Source organism: Kogia breviceps, chromosome 7 (assembly GCF_026419965.1).
Source record: "Kogia breviceps isolate mKogBre1 chromosome 7, mKogBre1 haplotype 1, whole genome shotgun sequence".
NCBI classification, from domain to species: Eukaryota; Metazoa; Chordata; class Mammalia; order Artiodactyla; family Physeteridae; genus Kogia; species Kogia breviceps.
Window position 1 is genome coordinate 55,397,484 of NC_081316.1, and position 14,302 is coordinate 55,411,785.

The window sequence follows — 14,302 nt, forward strand, 5'->3', positions numbered from 1 at the left end:
TTGCCTGATGTGTAGGAGTTGCTCAGCTAGTTTCTGGATTTCTTTCAGAAGGAATTGCTCTGTGTGTAGCTGTAGATTCGATGTGTTTGTGGAAGGAGATGAGTTTAGGGGTCTCCTGTATTACCACCTTGGACTGGAAATCTGTGAATCTTTTGTTTTATACATTTCATCAAATCTGGAAAATTTTCAGCCATTAGTATTTCAAAAAATTTTTTCTGCTCATCCCTTCCTTAATTGAGTTAAATTACAGGTATATAAGGCTACTCATTAATACTATGTGAGGTTTTTTTTTTCAGTTTTACTTTGAAGTTGATAGTGTCTTTATGTTTACTACTCTTGTGCTATGTCTAATCTTGGGGAGGCTTTTGGGGGCCATTACTTTTTGAAGCTGGTGGGACTCAGGGATACCAAGATTCAATTATTCTTTTTATTAATGTTAGCGTGACTGTGTTTGTGGGGATAAGATGATGAAGATAGGGGAATATGGGTTATGTATCTTTGGAAGAATCTTTTTTTTTTTAAATGAGGCTTAGGAATGTAAGTGAACAAGTTCTATGAAATCAGCCACATCTGTAGAATACCATTTCTTCATTATTAGATTACTGCTTAAATTTGGAAATTCAAATACTGAATAGTTTACACAAGACAATATAATTGTACAAAGGCAGGAAGAAAATCAATATGATACAATACATAGCAAATAATGCAATATGATGCAGTAAATACAAAAGCAGGGGGATAATCACATGGCTAAGGCAGTTGGAGAAAATGCAGGGGAAAAGCCAAGGGAGAAGGTCAGTTCTTATAGTTAGGACCATATCTTATAGTCATTACATGTAACTCAGGGAGAACATCAGGGAAAACAGGCAATGTAAACACATTTATTGAGCACCTCCTATAGGCCAGGTATGGTATGGTTCCATTTCTATAACCTCACTGCAAAGCAGTTATTACTATGTTTTAAGAGGAAACACAGTCAGAAAGGTTAGGTAGATTGCCCAGCGTGTGGTATACAATGTCTTTCATATGCTGTATCTTGAATCAGTATTAGTTGAATAAATGAATATATATTTATTCAAGTGAAAGATATCCTGTGAATTTTCTTTGCTGTGCTTCTTTCTAATCTTTCCTAGAAAAATGCTAAACAGATAACTACAGGCTAGGGAAAGGACTGTGCTAGCTGGCATGCAGTAAGAGCAAAAGGAACAACAGTAATGGCAGTAACATATACGAACTCCCTGTGAGTTGGCCACTGTTTTGATTTACATGTATTAACTCATTTAATGCTGACAACACTATGAGGTAAGTACAATCTTTATTTCTCATTTTACAGATGAGGAAAGTGAGGTGCAGAGAGGTGAAATACCTTGTTCAAAGTTATCCCGTTGGTAAGTAGTAAGGCCAGGATTTGAACTTTGATAGTGGAGCTCCAGGCTGTACTTCACACGTCTGAACTATCTTGCCTCTAGTGACTTGCTGCCTCTCTTCACTGTGGTTCACCTAGCTTCACCTTTGGGCTCAGGCCCAGATTAAGTTTTCCCTGATTTCTCCTTTCAGGCCTCTTATGGCCATTTTGGCAAGTACTGCTTTCCAAAGCCAGTGGAAAACACTGATAGACTTCCCTGCTTTTTCTATTGTAAAAAAGGCAACTTGAAGTCATGGAGTAATATACAAATCTCTCCTGCTTTCAGGTGGCAAGGGAGGTGAACCTAAATCAACCTTGCTGTATTTCTCAGATTACTATCTCATCATATGAAGAAACAAAACACCCAGAATTTATAGAGAATTTATTTGATCTACAAATCAAATGCGCCAAAGACATGAACAGAAAATTCACAAAAAACAAGAGGCAAATATCTTTATTTCAAAATCAAGCTTAGCTAGATTCATTTTTATGTTTTTCTTTTTTCCTTGATATTGGCAAGCTTTAAAAAGATTGATGTGGCTGAAGCTGGAGAAGGATGGTAAGGATGTGAGGGGGGTGAGAGACAGTGAAAAGGTAGTGGGATTGATGGATTATAGATTCTGGTAGAGCTGAAGTAATGCCGAATTGTGGTATGAGAAGGAATAAACAGGAAGGACAGGAGGGTAGTGCTCAGAATATGGGATTTTACAATTGAGAATGTGAAGAATTTCAATTTATTGATTATGACAAGGCCTAGAGCAACACAGTCCAATAAAAATATGTGCTGTGTATATAAATTAAAATTTCATAGTAGCCAGATTTTAAAAAGCAAGTAAAATTAATTTTAATGTATTTTATTTAACCCAATATATGCAAAACAGTAACATTTCAACATGTAATCAAAAGATTAGAGATGTTTTATATTCTTTTTTACATAGTAAATCTTTAAAACTTAATGTGTATTTTATACTTACTACATATTTCAATTTAGACTACTCACATTTCAAATACTCAGGAGCCACACATGGCTAATGACTACTATATTAGACAGCTCTAAAGTATGACCATGGGAATAAGTGGTAGGATAGAGAGACCAGGGTGTTGGAAGGATCACCTACGTGAACACTAGAATCACCAAGAATGTTTTTCAGTCACCAAAAAGAACATGTTAGACCTACACATAATAAGTCAGAAAGATCTCCAGACATATATTGAAGGGAAGGTTAATTTCCAGTATAATATGTATGGATAATACCATTTATTTAAAAAAATATGTAAGTTACAAAAGAATACTGCAAGGAAAAAGATGTGCTAACTTGGTAATGGTTGCCTCTGGAGAATGGAGTAGAAATAGGATGGAGTGGGAGTGAAGGGGGACTTTCAAGTCACGCTCTATATACTTCTGGATCACTTGTATATCTCACAATAAGAAGGTATTCATGTACTTGTATAATAATTGTTTAAGAGTTAATATTAATACCATTGATCTTGTTATCTATTTGACTTGGTTTCCTCTTTCCTCCCAATTGCCTGCCCTTCCCTCAGTTTCAAGTATCATGAATTATTCTGAGAATACAAAACTGGACAGCTTACTAACCATTTTTTTTATTAGTAAAAGAGTGTATGTATTTCAGTTTTTTATATATGATGCTGTAAAGCACCTTAAGACTTCCATTTCTGTTTTGTGTTGCTTGGGGCCTCAGATGACCAAATCTTTAAATCTCAAGATGAATGTGATTAAGACAAGGAGAATGTGTTACAGGGTTCCATTCTGTGTCTTATTCTTTTCATCAGACAGCATTCATTTCCTCTCCTGTTTCCCTAACTAAACATGTAGCTCAAGAATGCTCTAGCAGATTTAAAGAAGCATGATGTGATCTCTTTCTTTAGATTTTATGCTTCTTGAGGGCAGTGACTGAATTTTCGTACCCCTGGTGCCTATATTAATGCACAGCAAATAGGCACTCAATAAATGTTCTTTAAATAGCACAGTGAAGGTAATTTGTCAATGATAAGAGCTAGTAAGTGTACTGAATTAGAGTTTAGAATAGAGGAATGGGCTGTTATGTTATTTCTATATTGCTTTCTTGTGAACTTTCAACTTCCCCTTCAAAATCTAGGACAAATGTCACCTTCCCCCCATAGCTTTCCCTTCTGCACAAGTAGTTAACAGCCACACCCTCAGTGTGCCCAAGGAATTATGTGTATATCTCTCAAACCCTCTCATGCTATGTGTTCACATTTCTAATTGTGAGTTCTTTCGGGATAAGGACCATTTCTTACTATGTGTAACACAATGTCTGAGACCTAGCAGGTGCTCAATAAATGTTTGTGAATGAATACATACATAAATGTATAGATCAGACCTTGAGGCCTCAAATCCATTTCCACATACAATGACAAAACAGAGATGAAACCCACATTTATTTAATCACTGAATATTTATTGAGCACCTGCTATACACCAGGCAAAAGGAAAAGAAACAAATTGTCTATCCAGAATTACTTTTAACTCTTTCAGCAGTGCCTAAGTCCTCATCATAAAAAAGTCCATTATACTGATTTAGTATCCATTCATTCTTTGGTTAATCTTCATGTACAGTTTTCTCAAGTGTACTTTCAAATATTGCATAATGCTGTAGACCATGATATATTCCAAGGGCTGTCTGAAGGATAAGAGGAATCACCATTGCTTTTATCTCTGTTTGACAAAGCAGCAGCCAATAAAGTACAACCCTTCCTTTTGGTGGCAGTGGAACAGTATGATACCTAAAAACGAAAAGGGATTAATTACTTCCTCTGGAAGTCAATTCTATAAAAAATTTGTTGATGTCTCCTAAACTGATCATTTCTGTTCTAGATCTTTCACATAGATAGCAAAAAAGGTTAAAATTAGCTATTTGAAATATGAAACTATGATATTTTGATGAAAATATGTCATTGGCAGCTAAAGAATAAGGCGAGTCTATTAACATTTTTTTTAAAAAGTGGGGGGGCTTCCCTGGTGGCACAGTGGTTAAGAATCCACCTGCCAATGCAGGGGACACAGGTTCAAGCCCTGGTCCGGGAAGGTCCCACGTGTTGCGGAGCAACCAAGCTTGTGCACCACAACTACTGAGCCTGCGCTCTGGAGCCCATGAGCCACAACTGAGCCCGCGTGCCACAACTACCAAAGCCTGTGTGCCTAAAGCCAGTGCTCTGCAACAAGAGAAGCCACCGCAGTAAGAAGCCCGTACACACACTGCAACCAAGAGTAGCCCCCACTTGCCTCAACTAGAGAAAGCCCCCAAGCAGCCAAAAATAAATAAAGTAAATAAATTTTTTTTTAAAAAAAGGGAAGAAAGGAAGAAACGGAACAAAAAGATGGACTTACTTGACTGCCAGACGTCCATTTTTAGAAAAAGCTAAAGCAGTGGGATATAAAACACCACACACTATGCCAATCAGTGAACTTCTCAGAACACAATTTTCCCGGCTTATATTACCTGGAAAACAAAAGTAAATTTGATCTCCCTTTAAAACTCAGGATAAGAACTATTAAGAGTCTTGGGTCCTCATACAGTAGTTATTTGCATTGTCCTCAAGCATAGCAAAATAGTAGAAAGAATATTAGAAATTCAGTCTATGGCACAATAGACTAAATATATCACATTTTAAAAATGTTTTTATTATACTTCACATAAAGATAAGTTACCTCTTACTTATATGGCTATTGCAGAAGTAATTTCATAGTGAAGAATATTAAACTAGCAGACCAGATATCTGGATTGTAGGGTAGTACATTTATATTGTCTATGTGTCAGGCATGTGCTAGGGATACAGTATTACACAGAAGACATCCAATCTCTGATCTTCAGGTCAGTTTACTAAGAAATACATTAGACAAATATTTAAACAAATAATCTTAAGTGTGCATACGCTTCGAAGGTAAAATGAATAGAGAATGTATCTAGAAACTTAACCTGAGGAAATCAGAGGTTTCCCTGGGGAAAAGGTATTTAAGCAGGGACCTGATGAACAGGTGTCAGAGGTTCCATCAATTACTAGTTGTGAAACTTACGGTAAGGGGAAGAGGTAGGAAATAACATTAGAAGTCCATAATATGCCAGATACTATGTTAAGACATTCAACATACAGTATCTTAATTCTTAAAACAATCCTGTGAGGTAAGTACTATTAGCCCTAATTCATAGATAAGACAACTGAGTCTCAGTGATTAAATGACTTGCCCAGTGTCACAAAACTTAAGTGAAATGTGTAGTATACCAAAGCCTCCTTTTTTCCCAGTATATCATGCTGCTTCTTAGTGTACTTGGACATATCTCAGCTTGGTTTCTTACCTGTGAAGAAAAGATACAATACTACTTGCCCTGGCTGATTAGGAGGATTGTTGTGGGGATGAAACAGGACAATATATGTGAAGGTACTTTGTTAGTGGTAAAGAAATACACAAATGTAAGGGACTGTTATCAGCAGTAGCAACAGTATATGTTAATAAGTAATTTTACTTAGATATAAACACATTATATGTTAATGAATTTAAATTTACCTGAATACAAAGCATGTCTTACAAGAAGCTCACAAGAAACTATGGTAGACAAAAATGGAAGTGTAGTCAATGATGCATATGTCTTCAAAGCATCATGTTTAACCTTGAAGCAATGTCTGAAAATTAAGTTTGCCAATATTCCAGAGAAACCAGCTGTTGTTCCAAAGGTCACTGTTCCATATATATTTAAAGTCCTAATTGGAAAAACAAAGTGAAGAATTAAGTTCAACATAATATTCTTCTAATAGATATATCCTTTCCTGGGTTTGTTATAACATATTTACTCAACATCAAATTTTTCTTGAGCATTTACTATGCCCAATACTATACAAAAAAAGGTATTTTCTTTGTGCTGAGGGTGGGGCAGTGAATAAAGTGGAAAAAAAAAAAAGAAAAAAATTCCACCCCTCATGGAACTTGCATTTTAATAAGAGAATATAATTATCCTTCTGAGAATAGAGTGGTTCTAATATGGAGCTCTTTTAAAGAGAGAATAAATTTTGGCCACAAATAAATACAAATATGTTCCAATGTAGCCAAATTTTATGAACTATCTAAACCCAAGAATACTGTTCTTTCTACTAAAAGAATTAATTTGCTTAAGGTCATTTGAAAAAGTTTTTTACATTTGGTTAGGCCTTCAAGAAAATAACTATTTCTTAAGTAGTCCAGATACATTTAAAATAATTCGTCTAGGATTTCCAAAACTTCATCCAAAGAAATTTGAAAGATCTAGTTTTTCTGACTCATACCTAAATCCAGAAATGTTTAAAGTCTAAGATCAATGTCCTTTGATTTTATTCTTGAGCTCTATTAATCTAAAAGTCAGAATGGTAATGTGAGACTATATGTACATCATGGAATCTGTTTTTTTTTTTTTTTTTTTTTTGCGGTACGCGGGCCTCTCACTGTTGTGGCCTCTCCCGTTGCGGAGTGCAGGCTCCGGACACGCAGGCTCAGTGGCCATGGCTCACGGGCCCAGCTGCTCCGCGGCATGTGGGATCCTACCAGACCGAGGAACGAACCCGTGTCCCCTGCATCGGCAGGCAGACTCTCAACCACTGCGCCACCAGGGAAACCCTGTATTCCCTTTTGCTGAGCTCAGCAATGTGGCTGAGGTAAAAAATTCTAAACTGAAATTAATTACAATTGATAATTAATATAAGTAGCCCTCAAAATGGTGTTCTCCTAATTACTTTTAATTAAAATATATTTATTGCACAAATAACATTTCAACAATTTTAGAAACAAAACAATTTCAAGAGAGAAAAGAAATTATCCAGTCTCAGTATTCCAACAAACCACTATTTTCATCTGCTCATGTTTCCCTCCAGTTCTTTTTTTAAAATAAGCTTTCTTTATAACCAACTCAATAAAGTTAACAGGATCTTAGATACCTAGAAACAATGACAATACAGAAGATCTGCAAATAAAGTTATTGACTTTCAGTCTGGGTGAGTCTCTTACTTTTCTTTTCTAAGATACTCAAATTTTTTTTCTATGATTTCGATGACCATTGGTTTTCTGAGTTTTGCATCTCCTAGAGAAGGACTGGACTGACCATATATGTATGTTGGCATCTTGATGTCCTGGAAAACACAAAAATCCAGAACCATAATAGCTAATGATGTTAATATTAAATCTTATAAATTCTACAGATTCAGATTAAAAAACATTTAGACTCTAGTAAAAGTGTCAGGTACTGTCATCTGCTTTCACATACTTTGTTAATGATTCAGTCACTATTTAGTGAGCTCTTATTATCTGTTAAGACGATGGCTTTTTGATTCACATAACAACTTTGAGAAATTGGTAGGATAATGGTCATCTCTACCTTTATGGATGAGACAAACAAGGTTCAGAGAGGCTAACTTGCCTGAGGACTTGTTGTAGAAGGATAATTTACTGAGATATTTTTTGTTTTCTTTACAGTTTTCCCTGAAGGTAGCCAGGCCCTTTGTAGTTCTCCATGCTCTAGCTTTTTCAGAGCTGAACGTGAACAGTAGCTACTTGTTGACCACTATGGTTATCCTCTGTCTCATGAAAGCCTGAGCTTTTGGAGATTATGTTGAGTTTCCTGGAGAGGTAGGAGAGAACAGGGATTGCCCTGGAGAATACTGAGAGAGAACATCAGAAAGAGGGACACATTCCAGCCTAGGAAGAGGCAGTGGATCATGGTTACCTTGGATTATATAAGGTATATATATCCAGATCCCTACTGGGGCAGAAGTAGGGCCTTTGGTGGACATTACTATGCAGTATATCAGGGAGCCTGGACCTATGGCACTGGGCTCCAGGGTTGGAAAGTTTCTGTGTCCCAAGTGTGATGTATGAATAGACAGTTGCTAATGTCAAGGGACCATGAGGTTTGGCCAGTAGCATCTTAACAGAAACCAGCAGTTGAAAAAAATAAAACAAAACTGGACCCTGAGAAAGGACCCCTTCTGAATATTTTGCGCTGGGTAAGACTCTCAGATTTCTGTGAAACGTCTTAATATTTGTTACATCTTTTGCCATACTGGCATTATGGGATTCCAGATTAGCCAATGAATAGATTAAATCTATGCCTTTCACAATTTATATGATTCTCCATTTTAACAACATTTATGGTCAAGGTCATAGACTAGTAGGTCTCAAATTTTAGGAGTCCTGGGCAAGAGAATCAGAGTGGGTTAAGCATAAAAGACGTAAAAGAGACTTAGTAAGATTCTCAACTTTTCATGTGCACAGGAATCACGAGTTTATCTTAAATTTAGTCTCTTGAGCTCCCTATTGAGATATCTGTATTCAACAGGAGTAGGGTAAAGCCTAGAAATCTGCATTTTAATAACACCAAGTGATTCCGATGCTGGTAGTTTATGGACACATGTTGAACATCATTGTAATATTTATTTCCTGAATAAGTGATATGTACCAACCCTAACCCTAACTAATGAAAGGCCAATTCATCCATGGTATCAACATCCTGAAGGTACAGGCTCTTTTGAATCTTCATATGGTATTAAACAATGAGTAATAATGGATGAGTTTCTTTCCCTGCATCATTGAAGAACTGTACTCAAGCCAGTTCTATCTTTTTATTTAAAATATCTGGGGAGGACAGAAAAAAAAAAAGTAAAATATTTTATAAATTACAGTTTTTCAAAGACTAGATTTAATCTTTTGCCTCTCTCTGACATCTAAATGGCAAATGGAAGAGACAAGATAGCAATATCTAAGGGAGATTCTATATCTAATCCCTCTAGTGTACATGAAGGCAGATGTCAGTAACATGACAACCAGAAACTTGGGAAAACTTTTCGTTTTGCTGTCATCCAATTCACTGAAGTCCCTTATTCCTCACAAAGAAAACTTTCAGCAATCCCTTGTACCAACCTCCTACCTCGTCTACACCTCAATATATAGGAAACACATATCCAGGATTATGATCCTAAAATACTGAAACAGGACAGCAAATATTTATTGAGTGCATAGTTTTTGTTATTCAAGCAGAGAAATATACTGATAACTTTCGGATAGAATTTTTACAAGTATTGAAATGTAAAAATTTCTCTATAATTAACATTTTATCTAAAAAGTAACCAGTTCAAGGCCACTCAACTGGTACCACGATTATACCAGTAATATTTTACGGTTTTGTAGTGCTTTTATGTGTATTATTTCACTTGCCCTTCAGAATTTTATTTAACATTCACTCATCATTTGTTCAGACATTCACCTGGTATTTGAAAGTCCCCCGGATAAGCAAGATGTAGTATGTCCTCAGAACCCACAACCCAGGCAGAGGTCAGGACAAAATGGCAGGAAATTTAAAATGCAAAGTCCCCGAGCCAAGAGAAAACAGGCGACATCAATCAGGACTAAACTTTAGGTCTCCTTTCTCCCCACCTCTTTTCATAGCAACCAGGGATTTAATTGCGCCCTGCATGGATTTGGGAGCTGTTCTCTTTAGACCTCAAATCCCTTTTACGCGCATCATTTCAGAAGAGTGCGCCAGCACTTGAGGCTGCAGAAATCTCCGCCCTTACCACCCAGGGTTTCCGCCTACCTCGGGCGCTTCCCCAACTCCCACCGGCACCACACCTGCTGCGCTCCGATCGTCTCCAGCCTCACGCCCGAGCCCCGCCATTTTGGCGACTCACGTGACTAGTGGTGGGCGGGGACCCAGAACTCCCGGGGCGGGAAGTGGTGCGGGCTCACGCCTCTAGCCCGCATCCCTGGCCCGCCCCGACCCAGTCAAAAGCCGCGCCCTCCATCCTGGCTGTGATTGGGCCCGGCGTCCAGAAACTGGAGCCGCTCATTGGCTTCTAGGAGGTCCAGACTCCAATGGGCCCGCCCCCTGCCAGGCCGGTATTCCCTTTTCTTTAATTTGTTAGCCTAGCTCCCTCTTCTCGGCTCCTGAGGGGACCGTGGGGCGGTCCGAGCGCAGGGATGTCGCTGCGCGTTTTCATCTCCTCAGGGCACCTCCGTTAGCTGGGGCCGAGCTGCCCAGCCCCTTTCATTCCTTCGGGGTGTTTGCCCCTCTGGCCTGGCCCATGTGTTAAGGATCCGGCTTCTCGGGCACCTCCTCCCTAGAGCCCCCAACCGGCTGCCAGAGCAGCCCCGACTAGCCTCCTCCCCTCACAGCCGTCAGACTCCCCTTCTCAGTCTTTAGTCCCCTCATATTCCATCCTTTCTCCTCGCTTGGAAAGAGACCGGAGAGAATTTTGCACCCCCCTCCCTGAGAAGACCCCCTTACCAGCCGGTGTTTCGGGTTGGGGGGCGCTGCGAGGACGCCTGGCGCCCTTTTGTGCGCGTTCAGTGCCCAGCAGTATCTCCCAGACCAGCACCCCCCGACCCTCCAGTCTCCATGTCTTAGAGAAGCCAAAATCGAGAGTTATATAATTTCTAGTGCTGCTGTTTCTCCTGCCTGAGGAAACACTTCATCGCGTGGAGGGTGCAGGACATTTCTGTGCTCTTCTATATAAGAACGGGGTGTGGGCAGGGGTGGCCGGCGGTAGCAGAGAGATTTGTTTTTTCTGCAAAAGGAAGGTGGGTAGTTTGGAGAGAGACTGAGGGAAAAAGGGTGGATGTGGAAGCCAAGCGGCCGAACTCTCTCATTTAGGAAACCGCGAACTGTTTGCACAGCGTATGCTCACATGCCTAATACTACTCAGCGTCTCAGAAAACACCTTTGGGGGAAGGTTTGACTTGTCTCGAACAGTCTCAGTGTTTTTCCTCGACGGATAGGGAGCTGCTTGGATGCGAAGAGACGGCATGATGTGAATGACTCCAGTGTGAAGAAATCTTCGCCAACTCATCCTGCATCAAGTGCCCATTGAGTAGCACTGTCACTTTAATGTCTCCATGCCAGGGGATTGCTTTCCTTCTTTTCAATCCTCTCGGTTAATACGTGGGAGGATCAGAATCAGAGGGGGCATTAAGGATCAAGCCTGAGGGGCTTGGAGAGCACAGAAGAAAAAAAAAAATGAAAGTGACAGCAAGCTGGATTCTGTCTTACTGAGGGGGTGAGATCCGGAACTTCTGGTCTAGTGAATAGAAAGGGGCCTTTCAGTCTGTGTTGTGCCCCAGAAAACTGTCCAAACTCACCCACCTTTTTAGAGACTAGAGTCAAAGAGGTTTTTAAAAGTATTTTTTGGGGGTGAGAGTTTTAAATTTTTCTCTAAAGAATTGAGGGTTTTTATCGTCAACCAGTTCATCTTTGAATTTGATCATGTATTGAGTAATGAGACAGCTGTGTAAATTTGGTTTGTGCCTTAATTGAGTTAGTCATCCAACTCCAAAAATGTTGCTGCCTGAAGAGTTTTAATAATGTTTTCTATGCTTACAATAATTTTCTTTTTAAACAGAATAAATGTTTTATAAACATTGAAAAACTCAAAAGCTATTTTTCTTTAAACTCCGTGGGCACTGGCAAAGTTGGTGGAAAAAATACATCATTTTTTCTTTATTTGAAAGAGAAGACAGCCTGGATTTCAAAGTGAAGTGGTTTGCAACAGTTACCTGGCTCTTGGCCTCCATCCAGGTGGATCAAGTTGAGACCTGAAAAGAGATCTTGAATCCTGTGTCAGTGGAAAGACCCAAGAATGCCAGTCAAGAAGAAAGGTGGGCTATGAGGCTTTCTATATATGTTTCTCCTTTTTCTTGGTTCTGCTATTTGCAGTTTAAATTGTAGTCCATTTGAGAGTAGAATTTTGCTTGGGATGTAGTTATTGTAATGATGTCTTTTCTGTGGTACATCATTCAGTAATATTATTTTACTAAATGAAAACCAAGTAGGACTGTTGTATTTAATTATAGACATTTATGGTTTCGTAAATCAGGTGGTATAAATCACCATTTGTAATCAGCGTAAATTTGATACCACAGATTTAGGATTTACTTTAGCTTGCTTTCTTAGCTTGTTAAAGGTTACTTTTACACAGTCTTTAAAAAAGAAACCTGTACAGTGCAGCTCTTCCTCATGGATTTAATATTTATCAAGCAAATTACATAGTTGTAAAAGATAAAGTTGTTTGTAGTGAATGCAATTATAGATTTATTATTTATCTTTTATTAAAAATAGCTTTCATGTTTGGGTTTACTCTAGTGGAAATCTTCACTTTTGTGATAAAGCACCACTTTGGTAACTGTTGTGCTTTTCCAGATGTATACATTATCCAGTAACATGATTGGCAAATTCTGCAAATGAGGTAAACACCTCACTCCCCACCCCCACTGATCAAGATCTGGAAGGTTCCTGAAGTATAGTTTATTATAGGTCACACCTTGGGATTCACTTTAGCCTAGATCTACCCCAGGTGAGCCTTGTTCACCCAAGGATCCTAGAGAAGCTGGTGTTTTTTGGTTTTTGACATTTTAAAAAAGACCAGATCAACTATAAAGGAGTTTTTTAAAAGAGTTTTAAACTAAAATGTGTGTCAATACCCTTGAACTCTACTGTAGTGGACTAGTATAGATCCAAATGTTGACCATTTATGTGAGTTGCTACAGTCTGAAACTAAAGCTTAGTATGAAGGTTAAGGTGCAACCTGGCTCTGCATGATGTTTAATCCTACCTGTGGATTTGGAAGGTGTATTGAGGAAACTTATAATCAGTGAGATTCTTTATCCAACTGCTGTCTGTAGAGAAGGACAATGATATATAAAACCTCTGAAACACCTAGAAATGTCCCTTTGTATGCTGGAATTTAAGACTGGGCTTGTTTCCTTCTCCTGCTCTCCTCCATAATATCACTGAGAGAAGTAAACTCTCCTTGAGATTTTGGAGCTACACCTGTCCAGACCTGACACAATTGGTTTATTTGGAACAAGAGTGATTTGGGGGAATGTAGCCAATAAAGGATACGTCTCTTTGACTTATTTAGCTTCGGGTGTGTTTTTATTCTTTCTACCATTTATTGTGCTCTAGTTAGTGTCCCTTTTGGACTTATTTTAAACTAGTAATTGAATTAAACACATTGTGTGTGTGTGTGTGTGTGTAAGTATGAGATGGAGACAGAGAAGAGGAAGAGAGGGAAGGGAGAGAGGAAAGGGAGAGAAAAAGAGGGATAAAAAGGTATCTGGGAAGGAGGAGGAGGAAAGGCATTGATGTTCTAGATATAACTTAACTACGCAGGGTGAACTTAAGATTTCTAAACCCAACAGACAGAGTTTTTTTAAAAAAGTTCCTACCTTTAAAGGAAGTTACAAAAATTGCCGATACATTATTGAAAACCATACTTTATGAGAAATAATTTATTTCCTTCCCTGCTTCCTTCCCTCTTCTTTCCTCCCTCCCTCCTTCCTCTTCTCTTCTCTTATTCTTTACCAATGGGTTGATTGTAGTGGATCACATTTTTTAAGGAATCAACAAGTTCTAATTAGCAAAGTACAAAGTTCTAATTAACAAGTACATATTTGGATATTATTAAAGTATATGCATTATGTAATTTACTTCATGAACTAATCTAGAGAAACAGCTTATCTTTTAAAAAATCTCTTAAAACTGTTAGTATTAAGATATATATTTTTAAATAGACAACTAACCAAACAAGTTATGACACGTACATTATGTTTTTAATTAGCTAAGCTTACTATCTGTATTGTTTCTATAAGTAAAACAAATACTTTGAAGTATAACCTAGATTTATTCTGCAGAGAGCACAGTCCTCTCTCATCTTGAATCTTTTCTCTCTTTTTTTTAAAAATATTTGTGCTTCTTCTTTTGTATTTTTAAAAAATTTATTTGTTTTTGGCTGCGTTGGGTCTTCGTTGCTGCGTGGGGACTTTGTCTAGTTGCGACGAGCGGGGGCTACTCTTTGTTGCGGTGCACAGGCTTCTCATTGTGGTGGCTTCTTTTGTTGTGGA

General features: G+C 38.3%; 2 protein-coding genes across 15 annotated transcripts in view; one reads left to right on the forward strand and one right to left on the reverse strand.

Annotated features, from left to right (window-relative positions):
• Positions 1 to 1,772: 1,772 nt before the first annotated feature.
• TMEM126B (transmembrane protein 126B) lies at positions 1,773 to 10,742 on the reverse strand. 3 transcript variants are annotated; one of them, XM_067038390.1, is made up of 5 exons: positions 10,692 to 10,742; positions 7,421 to 7,542; positions 5,954 to 6,147; positions 4,778 to 4,889; positions 1,773 to 4,173 (listed from the first exon to the last, which is right to left on the reverse strand). In XM_067038390.1, exons 2-5 carry the CDS (start codon positions 7,531 to 7,533, stop codon positions 3,990 to 3,992), a joined length of 603 nt encoding a protein of 200 aa, XP_066894491.1. In that variant the 5' UTR covers positions 7,534 to 7,542; positions 10,692 to 10,742; the 3' UTR covers positions 1,773 to 3,989. The 3 variants fall into 3 exon arrangements, with proteins under 3 accessions (XP_066894491.1, XP_058926584.1, XP_058926585.1); XM_059070601.2 differs by lacking the exon at positions 10,692 to 10,742 and adding an exon at positions 10,002 to 10,191; XM_059070602.2 differs by lacking the exon at positions 10,692 to 10,742 and adding an exon at positions 10,037 to 10,086.
• Positions 10,743 to 10,990: 248 nt separating this feature from the next.
• DLG2 (discs large MAGUK scaffold protein 2) overlaps positions 10,991 to 14,302 on the forward strand; it is a 2,077,851-nt gene continuing 2,074,539 nt past the window's right edge. For 2 of the 12 annotated variants that reach the window (XM_067038349.1, XM_067038350.1), the window contains exon 1: positions 11,918 to 12,058. In XM_067038349.1, coding sequence (XP_066894450.1) covers positions 12,040 to 12,058 — 19 coding nt within the window. In that variant the 5' untranslated portion in view covers positions 11,918 to 12,039. Of the gene's footprint in view, positions 11,461 to 11,911; positions 12,059 to 14,302 lie in introns of those variants that run through there. The other 10 variants (XM_067038354.1, XM_067038358.1, XM_067038353.1 and 7 more) reach the window with 8 other exon arrangements.